The following is a 12,118-nucleotide window of genomic DNA, read 5'->3' as shown; positions in this document are numbered from 1 at the left end:
CGTAGAATATTACGAATATTACGGCGAAACTTATCAATTATTTTCATCTCTCCATTATCTTAAGTAATATTAAAAAGGAATTCGAATTGTTTGTAAATTCTGTTCGCAACAAGTACCATTAAATTAGGAATTTCTTTTTCCTTAGTTTCATTGTAACTTAAGGAGAATATTTTTTAATTTTGATTTCATATCAGCGTTGCTTCGCTAATTCGTTCTATCGCATATGAAATAGCGTCGTCCGCGTGCATATAAATATATCAAACAAAAACAGAAACATTTTCATTTCACTTTGTGATCGTTCCTCGCACAGAGTCGCGCTAAATTCAATTGTCTGCACAAGCGGGTTTCTTTGGAAATAAATCGTTACGCAAGGGGTTAAAACTTCGTTGTCAGAGACTCGATATACGCAAATAACAATGTTTATACTTCGGGTCCAGACGGACCCGGATCCCCCCGTCGTTCTAGTACACCGTGATTCTTGCCCGTCGAATGAACAGCGGCCGGGTAATTTCGTCTACCGGGTGGTCGAACGCGACGCGCCGCGCCACGCGAAGGTAGCGTCTACCGTTCGGTAGTGGTGCATTAGCGCGAGGCAAGTGGAAACCTTTCGTTTCGCGTCGATTCCGAGAACGGAAACGCAGCTCGTCCTCGTCGCTCGCGGAGGCCCCAGAGTGGGTAGCGTTGCGACGAGAGAGCGACGACGCGACGCGGGGCAGGGTTGCTCGAGTACAAACGGTGCAAAACCCGTTTTAGTTTCCTCGGCTCGTTACGTAACGGCCAGACGTTATTCTTATTACGATCGTCCTCGAGTCACCGGAATTTTCAAGAATTCTTCTACGGCGAGAGCGCCGTACGAAGCTCGTCTTCTCTTCCCGCGAACGGCGCGAGATGCGTTCCGAGAGAGAGAGAGAGAGAGAGAGAGAAATGGGAGAAACAGGGAAGAAAATACGGAAAGAATCGGCGGAACGTGCGCGGAAGGGAAGGAACGAGGGAAAGAAAGAAGAACCGTGTGCCCGTAGGACGATGCAAACGAAGATTCGCTTTCCAACTTGACGCGCGAATCGCCGCACACGAAGCCAAGCTACGCTCTTTCAGCCGGTGTTTTCACCCGTGGGATTTCTAACCGGTTTCTAAACCCGCGCGACTCGTTCGATTTTTTCTCGGTTCCCTTTTATCCGCCGATTTGTCGATCTAGGTGAAAAGACGGACGAGCCTCGATCGGGACACAACCTGGAAATACTTTTTTCTCTCCCTCCCTCCCTCTCTCTCTCCCTCCCTCTCTCTCTCCCTCCCTCTCTCTCTCCCTCTCTCTCTCTCTCTCTCTTTCTCTCTCTTTCTCTCTTTCTCTCTCTCTCTCTCTCGTTCTCTCTTTTTCCCTTTTTTTCTCGCCATCTTGTTTCCTCTTCTCTTCTCGCTATCGGAGCAAACTGAGGACACATCTACCGCTTAATGGACCAACAATGACTCGCAAGTTTGATTACGCGGATCGCGGAGGTCGTCGAACATTCCTAATTCCACGTCGAAATTAAGTAATCCTTGCTCACCAGAGTCGGATCCACTGTTTGCCTTGTGTTCATTTTTCACGAGACTTCGACTCTTTATTCATCGATTGAGTAGGTTAGAATCGATGGGTGTCTACAGAGTGTTCAGAATGGTTTGGTTGCACTCTGCGTTGCTGAAATCAAATAAACTAAAGATGTTCATATAAACTCGTGTTCGAAGAACATGTTCTATTAAAAAGATATAAGCAGCACTGCAAGAATGCAGATGAATGAATTAGTGATTGATGAACTCTTTCAAATATTCCATTCGTATTTGAAACAATAGTAAGTGCAGTTCGAGTACATTTCCAAAATTGATCTTCTGTTTCTATCGTATTTTTATAAAAGCAATACTTATATTCGATTTCGAACATCTGTGTAAGTTTTGAACAATTATATACGTTTTGAACGCTTATATACATTTCGATCGCTTACATAAATTTCGATCGCTTACATAAATTTTTAACGCTTGTATCTTTTCAATAAACCACTTTCGGACGCAAGTTTATACGAACATGTTTCATCTATTTCAGCTCAGTGACACACAGTGACACAAGTTTTTTCCCAATCTTTCTGGACACCCTGTATAAGTGACACAGTTACACCTACATAGTCTGTAATTACAAAAAGAAAAAACATATCGAGAAACAAGTCATGAATACGTGGTTTTATGAAGGCTGTTCAGCGATAAGAATCTCAACGGTAACCATTCCCGACTTCTATGTATATCTTTTATCTGAATGAAATTAAAAAAATATCTTGTCTTATACGGCGCATACTAAACCTTTCCAGTCGAGCGGCGATTCTAACGCACCGCTAAAAATTGTCGTGTATCACCTTTCAAAACAATTACAATATTGTCAAGTTTGTTTATATTTAAAAAACTACATTTATATTTTATATTTAAAAGTGCAACTGTTGCACAGGTCACAAAATTCAATTTCAAATGCATAAAATGCAACAGGTTATATAAAATGGAAATACCAGAGGTTAGATAGAGTATTTTGAATATCGAGCTAAAATGGTTCCGATTGCAAAGGGTTGATATCTAGAAAAATCTAAATCACTTCGATTACGTTCAACAAAACTTTTCCTCTCTGAAATTTTGTATAGTAAAAATTTAGATTCTTCGCAAAATGGCAGCCAGTTCGGTAAAAAATATACTATAATATTTAAAAAAAAGAAGTTCAAGATGCATTTCGGCGCTCGAAGAAAACGAACGATTTTCGTGTCTCACGGGGATTCTGTTCGAAATCTACGTCACGTGTCCGGCTCGGTATATCATTCCTTCGCTGACACGAGTCGCGGGTTAAAAAATTGAAACGATCGAGCCCCCCGGAACAGTTTCGCGCGTCTTCTTAATTTCCGGCGAGCTCTAGCCTGCTCGGCGGATTTTTGACGTCGGAGATCGAATCGTCTCGCGTGACGGAGTCGATCTGATTTTTCCAAGTTTGGCCGGGCAATTTGTTAGCGGGATCTGTGCCAAGGAAACGCGGTCTTATCGTATTCGTCGGTTTCGAGCATGGCGCCGATAAGCGGGGAGGGAATTTGTTGCAAAGGATGTCCGCTCACGTTACGGTGCGGTGTGCGAGACACAATTAAACGTCGTTGGTTCGACGACGGTGCCCGCGAGCGATAAACAGCTCGTACTCGTGTTCGATACGTCGCCGGTTGATGTGTGTCGGGCCATGGGTACACCTACTCGGCGCATGACGCACGTGCTATTGTACGTGATATCGTTCGTATGATCAATAAAATATAAATATCGCGTGCGCTCGTGGAGACCGCCTGGTCTCTCTCTCTCTCTCTCTCTCTCTCTCTCTCTCTCTCTCTCTCTCTCTCTCTCTCTCTCTCTCTCTCTCTCCGCCTCTTGCCCGGTGCAAACGTAAAATTGCTGGCCCGGCGATCGCGCTTCCCTTTTCTCTCCCTACACCCTCCGACTCGCGTCTTTTGCCTCCACAGTCTTCTTCTATCTCCCGTCTCTCGTCTTCTGTCCTCCGTCCTTTTTGCCGCGGTCGAATGAGTCACGAGCGGACGCGACCGCGGAGTTGCGCCCCGAACAATCGATTAAGGGAGGCGCGCACGTCCTAACTCGAGCGGCTAAAAAAATCGATCATTTTTTAATTTTCTTCAAGTTTCACGCGTGTTCGATGTCATGTCAGAGCGATATTTCAACATTCGAACGTCTAAAGCTGAAGGTGAAATTTCAATGATCTTCCTTTAGCAGAGAGAAAAGTTATCCGAAAACTTTTCAAGCTCGCCGTTGCGAAATCTCTGGAACTATGCGTTCGATTTCCTTCAAATTTTATAGAGACAGCCTGCATAGAGGATTATACAATTGTAGATCACGGTTTTCTTGATGTGTCAATTGTTTGATTTTTTTTGTAAGCATTTAAAGTCGATCTTTTCAGACAAAACAGCTGTTTTTTCTTTGAACTGCAAGCATTTCTACGAATGTTAAAATTTTTGAAAATCCGTGCGCCTGCTTTTACAGAATAGTTCCCAGTTTATGAATCAACAATGTTTTTTTTTCTTTTTTTAAAATTCATATGTCCCAGTACTTGCCAACTGTGACGAACAGACAATCAATGTTCTACGGGAAAGGGTTTCGAAAACAACGAATAACTTCGCTATTTTGTACGAGTTTTACTTTTAAAAAATTGGAAAATGAAGCTGAAACTTGCATTTATATTCTCTCAGAACGACTAAATCTTTTATTTAGTGATCACCTGTGAAAGGTATTCCTAAGTCTGACCTCTATTTCTTAAAGACTCGGGGTTGCGCGCGCGCGCGTTATCCCTTAAGTGTTAAATTTAGTGATCCCATAGATAGGGTAAAGTTTACAATTTTTTTATGACTATACAGTGTAAGTGCAATACGAAATCTGGTCGAAGGTCGTTGATGTACATGTTCCAAAGAACAGTTACAATTTTTAAATTAACTTTTTCTTAAAAAATGGCGGAACCAGAGCGCGGCAAAGGAAACCTAGCTCTTCTTACGAGTAGTACTCTTTGCGGCCGGAAATTGCTGAGACTATCTGTATATTATTTTTGAGGCTTGAAACTACTATTTATATAATTATGCTATAGTGAATATAGTAATTATAGTAGTACTATAGTTAGTAACTATATTACTAATATACAATACTACTAATATATTACTCATATACTACTAATATATTACTCATATATTACTGATATACTACTAATATATTACTAATATACTACTAATATATTACTAATATATTACTAATATATTACTAATATACTACTAATATATTACTTATATATTACTAATATATTACTAATATATTACTAATATACTACTAATATATTACTTATATATTACTAATATACTACTAATATATTACTCATATATATTACTAATATACTACTAATATATTACTCATATATTACTAATATACTACTATTTATATAACTATACTACTATACTATATAGGGTGTGTTGAAGGTTGTCCCTGCGAGGGACATAATATTTTAAATTTTGGTATTATATTTGCTGTTACGATTATTTACGTTGCCTGTAAATATTCAATAGGGTGTTCGGAAAGTCGTGGTACATCGGGCAAGAGAATGATCTTACATGCAAAATTAAGTCGAAAAAGAAGAATAGCATTATTTCATTTCAGACTTCGTTCTCTGAAAAAACTCGAGTTGAAAGATGCATAAAATTCTCGTGGCTTGTAATATGACGAGAAGTAGACTTGGTATATCACGATGCATTCCAGGGGTGGCCAAATTTTAGTCACTACGGGCGACCTGTTTTTTTTTTAAATTGCAGGCGGCGGTTTAGTAGTATAATTTAAAGCCAAAAATAATCTTAAACTTAGAATAAACATAGATAATATCAGACAAGCGGGCGACTAGAAATAGTTACGCGTCGACACTTTGGTCACCCCTGATGTATTCGGAGGTCTATTGTGCCCTTGCAAAGAACAGACTATCCTTTCTGACATGGACAGGCAAACGCTTGGAAAAATGTGTTAGTCGTACTGAAAACCTAACGGAAATCCCTTGGTCGAGCGTGGCCGGCTATCAGGTGTATATGCGTATACAGTAATTTCTACCTAAATCGCGCTCAGATTGCGTCCAAAAATAGACAATTTCGGAAGAGGATGCACGATTATTCGAGCCTTGCGGCTCGTTTTTATAGCTACCGGTTGTCGACAATTACAAAAACGAGACGCAAGGCTCGAATAATCGTATCTCCTCTTCCCAAATTTTTGTGCGCAATCTGAGCGCGAATTAGGGAGAAATTACTGCACACCTGCAATAGCCGGGCTCGACATAAACCAGCTCGCAACGGGCCTAAGTAGAAACGGGACTTGATGGCGCGATCGGGTCGCTAGAATTTCAAAGTGACCTAATCCCTTAAATAGTCGGAATCGAGAACGGTTCTCGAGGGCGGCTAGGGTCGGCCGGGGCCGTCAGCACCGTGGACACGGTTGTTGGTCGCGTTGCGAAACACGCTCCGAGACACTCGGCCGTTCGTGGAAGACACGCGGCGAGCGTAAATCGAGCAATTGTCGGGCCGCCTAACGCGCACGGACGTAGCGGCGCGCGATTGGTCGCGGTCCTCTCAATAATTCACTGTTCCACCGGTCTGCGTCGGGTTCCATCGGGTCTAGCTCGAAAGGGTGAACCATACCTGCAATTATCTACGCGACGAGACACCGTAGCTCCGTGTCGTCTACCTTGCATGCGTCGACATCGGAGAGAGGGGGAGGGAGAGAGAGAGAGAGAGAGAGAGAGAGAGAGAGAGCAAGTGGACGACGAAAGACTGAGCCGTTTGTAAGTTAATCCCCTAGTTAGCTGCTAGGGTAGTTGGGCCGGTTTACTGTGGGCTCACCAATTGCTGTACCTTCCGTTTGCTTTCGGCAAAATTCGGCATTGTTCAGATCGTTCGGAATAAATATAGGTCGAAGATCATTATCCGAACAAATTCCTTTCAGACGAATATTTTATTCGAGTAATTATTTTATTTATTCGTCATAAATTATACCGAATAATTCTTTATTCGAATAATTCGACGTAAATTATTCGAATAATCCTTTAGTCGTCATAAATTATTTAAATAATTCTTTATGCGTTATAAATTATTCGAATAATTTCTTTATTCGTTGTAAATTATTCAAATAATTCTTTATTCGTCGCAAATTAGTCGGATAATTCTTTATTCGTCATACATTATTCTGTCTATTTATTGGTACGATTCGTCATCCGTTCTAAATTGTCCTATCTGTTTATTCGAATACTTTTTTATTCGAATAATTCGATAAAGTAATATGGAAGAAATAAATCGATGCACCGTGAAAATACACTTTATATTTTATCATGTTTATTCAAGCTTATTTAATTTAATTATATTTAATTTTTATTATTTAATTATTATAATTTTTATTTACTAATTTATATTATTAATTATTTACCATATGAATTCCTACACGAATAAATTCTTATACCATTAAAATCTTAATCGAACGAATTCTTGTTCGAATAACATTTCTTTCGGACAAATTCGTATAAAGATGAATTCTTATTCGATCGAATTTTCATTCGACAGCGTCGAATCAAATCTCATTCGAATAAATTTTGTTTCTAAATACATTTTTATTCTTCCATCCGTCATCCGAATAAAATTTGCCAACTCTCGTTCTCGAGCATAATTAACGTTATAATTAACGAATAAGGCGCTATCAATTTCTTTGCTCCTTCATTTTGTTTATTTCTGAATAAAAGAAGTCGATTCGTTGAATATCAAGTGAACTATTCCCGAAAGCACACCAACCAAAGACACAGCAATTGGTCACCTCGCAGTAACCGGCGCCACTAGCCTCGAACGAACTCGAAGATCGGGACCGTTTTTGCGGGATCCGTGCGATTCGGGCTCTTCAGCTGAATAGCGCCCGATGAAAAGAAGGGACTCGAAAGAACCACAGCCATCGTCCGTGTAATCGAGTCGGTACACTTCCGCTTAACGATCCGCAGCAGGCCGGGACCGACAATGCGGACGAGAATGCACCGAGGCTCTCGAGCCTGCACTGTCACCGCCGCGCGTGCAGTAGTGTACCCGCATCTAGGATCCCGCAATCTCTGTGCAGTCTGCACACGCTTCTCTCTCTCTCTCTCTCTCTCTCTCTCTCTCCATCCCCACCCGCGACTCGCCGTTACGTCACTGACCTCCAGTGTTAGGTGAGGTCGGGAACAGCGGGAGCGTACGGGTCACCAACGCCGCTCATTTACTTTCAGAAAAATATCGTAGCAACGGAGCTTGGGAAATCACGGGTAAAGGTAGAATGTACTGCAAGCGTCGAACGTAAACGGCTCTCTGGACGTACGCGTTCGCCGCTTGCGATTAGTCGCGACGTCCGCGCGCGGATGATCTTCTCTGTTAGCGTCGGACGCGTCAGACCAGGCTCTTGCGATCAAACGCATGCTTCGCATATGATTTTCGTACGATGCACTTATCATTCAGTATATTGCCGTTTTATTAGATAGAACGAAATTTATTTGTTACTATTAAAAGTCGAAGAAGTCGCGTTGAGAATTTTGACGAAAGGAAATAAATAAAGGAAGGAATAAAATAAGGAAGTAAATTCTCCGTAATTGACTCTCAGCTTTTAAACAAAAATGAATTATTTGGGCAGAGCAGATACGATTATTTGAATCTTGCGGTTCAGCATAATATAATAATTGACAATATTAACTGTAAAAACGAGCCGCAAGGTTCGAATAATCGTATCTTCTTTTCCCAAATTGTCCATTTTTGTTTCCAAGCTGAGCGTCAATTAGGGATAATTTATTGTACAAGGAATATTGACCCTAAGTTTACGGAATCCGTGAAAATGTCAGGTTATTAATTTTGTAAATTACGATTATTCAGATTGTAAAGATACACTTATGAGTTGTTTATTCAATGTGTCTGTTTCTTGCGGCAAATATTGTAATAACACTCGTTTAAAATGAGACTAAATGTCTTATTATTGTTACTTTTATATTTTATATTGTTACTTTCATAATATATTTTATACTATATACTATATAGTATAAAATAACTGCTCATAGTGCTCCGTAAATCTAGTGTTAAAAATGTATACAAAAAGCGAGGTGTAGAGGGTTATTGTAACATTTTAGCAAAAAAATATTTACCAGATACTGAAAACAATACGTATATATATATGCAGTTTTTTTTAGGTATAAGAATAATTCTAATAATAGAGATTATTCTAAGAATAATTTAGAATAATTCTTCGGACATTTTTATATGAAATTAACCACAACGTGTTCGCGTTCAGACTGCTTCCGAAGCAGACGACCGTCAGCCGCGTACGTAGAACGTAGACGCAACAATTGGAAAAATCGCTTCTGTGAAAACGAAAGCATTATTTTCCGTTACATCGAGCAGCTTCACAGCGATGTTTAATGAAAAGAGAAAATCGGAGGTCTTGGTTCGCGGGTGGCAGCAAACTGCGTGAACGAAAGATATTCGATAGCGGCTGGAAAGCTCGAGACACCGAGGGGTCGGACGCGAGACACCGCTGTGAATTCCAATCACGTTTAAGATAGAGTCTGCCGGATAAGCTCGGAGGGCGAGCCCAACTTTGGGAGCCTATCTGGCAGATTCGGGACGCGAGAGTGTTTCAAATATCCCCGCTGCAAAGTGGATCGTCAAATATTTAATTATTAATTCGCTAAAAGTCTTTCGATCGATATCGTCCTGTAACGGGCGTCGGCAATCTTCCTTGGCCGCCGGACAAAATCAACGAAAATCTGACTATTAAACCTCGCAAGTCGATCGCTCAATCGCACAATTTTCGGCAGTTCGATAAAATGAATTGCTGTTGCATTGGGGACGACAGAAATGCCGAGTCTGCGAGAAGTACCTTCAAAAATATGTTTTGAAAAATTGCTGAACAAAGCTCAGAATTGTTATAAACATCGTCGATTGTTGATACAATCGTTTAGTGCAACCCTCCTTTTACCGAGGAAATATAATTCCAATATGCTTATAAACCTTAAATATAAAAGTTCAAAATTCTCATTATATTTATCATAAAAACAAATACGATTGTGAAATTGTCAAACGAATCATTTGGTTGGTGTGATATTTTTACAAAATTAAAGTTTTTCAGCCGATGTTTCCACGTATTTGTATCTGTCGCGAAGAATGCTATGACAACACGTGCATATTTTGAAAATTTTATCTTAAAAATGACTGGTATATATAGCCGATGTTGACAGGGTTGCCCTCCCATAAGACATCCGGGGAGACTCGCTGGCGGATTGATTTTCCGCCGCGAAATTTCGGGTGTTCCACGAAGGAGGGGAGACGATGCAGTCTGCTATCACGCACACGTGTCGTGCCTAGAGCCGTCGTAGAGTGGGGGCGAACAGCTGTTGCGATCGTCGGTTTACCTTCGGGGCTCTCCCTTCGGAAAATAGACTGTAGCCGACGGTGTGCACGGTGTCCCGATCGCGGCGAAATGGTCGAGCGAAATTCAATTGAATTTTATTTATAGACCGAGACATTAACAATTCTTAGCGGTGCGCGCCGGTAATACGCTGCGTATCGAGTTCGACGATCGGCCGCGCACGCAAGATACGCTAATTCCGAGCGGATCTGCGGCTCGTTAGCGTAATTAATGGGATCGCGCGTAGACTCGCCGGTATCTTTCGGCGCTCCGGCGGGCAGCGGACGCGCGCGAGCTCTTGGGAGTTTCGTGTCGGCGCGATCCGGTGCGATTGCTCCTCTGAAAATGCGTGCTCGCCGACCCACCGGGTACTCACCACCCGTTTTCTTCTATTGTTTCAGATCGCTCCCTCGGCAAAAAAGCTCTGGGGCGTGGACGAGGGCGGCTCCAAGGACGAAGGAGGTGTAAAAGGCGGTGGGATACTTCACCTGGGCGACCACCAGATGTGGCGTGATTCAACATGGAGTACCTCAGGTACGGTTCTACGCGTTCCCGGAATTTTACGCCGCGAGGCTTCCAGCTCCACCGAGAGGAAAAGAGAGTGAGAGAGACAGGCAGACGGAGAGAAGAGATGGAGAGAGGGTCTCGAGTTAGTACCGGCGCACAGTGGGGAAAAATGACCAAACCTAGCCGAAATCGTAGAACTTTTGACAGAAATGAGATAAAGAAATGATTCTTCTTTTTAAATTAAACTTAAATTGTTCTAGAATATGAAGGAACTACGAATTTAATTTGAAAATATCGAGAATGTCGCGCGGACAATTTTCGACATTGAAATTTATATTATATTTGATATTTTTTTTATATAATTTTTTGGTTTATCCATTATGACATGTGATTGGACTTTTTTTTCTTGACTTGTTACACATCATTTTCTGTGGATTCTGTCACCCCTAATTTAAATCTTGCAACAAAATTTGTACAACACTTCAAAATTGGAGAAAAAAAAACGATTTAATTGATTTTGCTCTTTTAAGTGGTTTTACAACGATTTGATTTGATTGTATGCATTGCATTTATTCATATGCATATCATGAAGAGAGATATAAACATTTTCAAATCGCTCAAAAATGATTGCTGATCACTTGAACCCTCATGTTCGAAATTTCAAGCCTTTGAAAATAATAATGTATTCTGTATATATGTTAATATATTCTCTTTCTCTCTCCAGCATATTTATATGAATAAATGCAATGCACATTTGTTAAATCAAAATTGTATCGAAAAGTATCAAATTTAATATAATTTGTAACGTCGAGAATTGTTGATACGACGTTGTTCATTTTCTCTTATTCTAGAAATAGAATAAGAAAAATCTTATTCTTCAAGTTTAATTTAAATAAAAAAAATCGTTTCTCTATCTCGATTCTGTTAAAAATTCTACAATTTTGACGCCAGCTTGATAATTTTTCCCCATTGTGCGGCGTGCCTCTCCGTGACCGTGGCGCGAAAGCGGACGGGATTATCGCTTCTCGAAAATAAGCCCGGCACAAGCTAGACTAAAATTCCCTTCTCGCGAGCCTCTCAACTACCGCAGAGTCGAAACCGTCCACGGTTCTTGAAACCGGAAGGTAGAAGCGGCCGGCAACGATCGCACGCGCCATATGCCAGCACCGTTTAATAGTATCTCCGGTTTAACACGTTAAGTGCCGAAAATCAACCCCAAGAATGCCCACAAAATCTGAGCAATTTGACGAACACTAGCAGAACCATCGGCGAGTCATTTTTGATCCGAGGATTGAAGTTTTGTCACTCAGTTTTTGCAACGATGCTGTAACTTTTAAAATATTTCTCGGGCATCTCGCGATAGCTCGTAAACCGTCAATGGTCCCCATTCATTAGTCACAGTATCGTTGGAAAAACTAAATTACGTTAGCGCTATATTAAGGCTGCTCGTCCTATCGTTCGCACCGATTCTTGAGGCATTTATACTAATCTCACCAACAAATTCTTTGCGATAAAAGTTAACGAGTACAGTAATGTCTTTCTAATTGACGCTCGGATTGTCCACAAAAATGCATAATTTGGGAAGAGGAGATACGATTATTCGAGCCTAGCATAACCTTGACACAACTTTGACATAACC

General features: G+C 40.9%; 1 protein-coding gene across 5 annotated transcripts in view; it reads left to right on the top strand.

The window, feature by feature from the left end:
• pum (pumilio) overlaps positions 1 to 12,118 on the top strand; it is a 200,083-nt gene that overhangs the window by 23,437 nt on the left and 164,528 nt on the right. For all 5 annotated transcript variants that reach the window (XM_076524726.1, XM_033469604.2, XM_033469603.2 and 2 more), the window contains one exon: positions 10,374 to 10,506. In XM_076524726.1, coding sequence (XP_076380841.1) covers positions 10,374 to 10,506 — 133 coding nt within the window. The remainder of the gene's footprint in view (positions 1 to 10,373; positions 10,507 to 12,118) is intronic.

This window comes from Megalopta genalis, chromosome 10 (assembly GCF_051020955.1).
Source record: "Megalopta genalis isolate 19385.01 chromosome 10, iyMegGena1_principal, whole genome shotgun sequence".
Lineage (NCBI taxonomy): Eukaryota > Metazoa > Arthropoda > Insecta > Hymenoptera > Halictidae > Megalopta > Megalopta genalis.
This window is presented reverse-complemented; position numbering and strand designations above follow the sequence as displayed.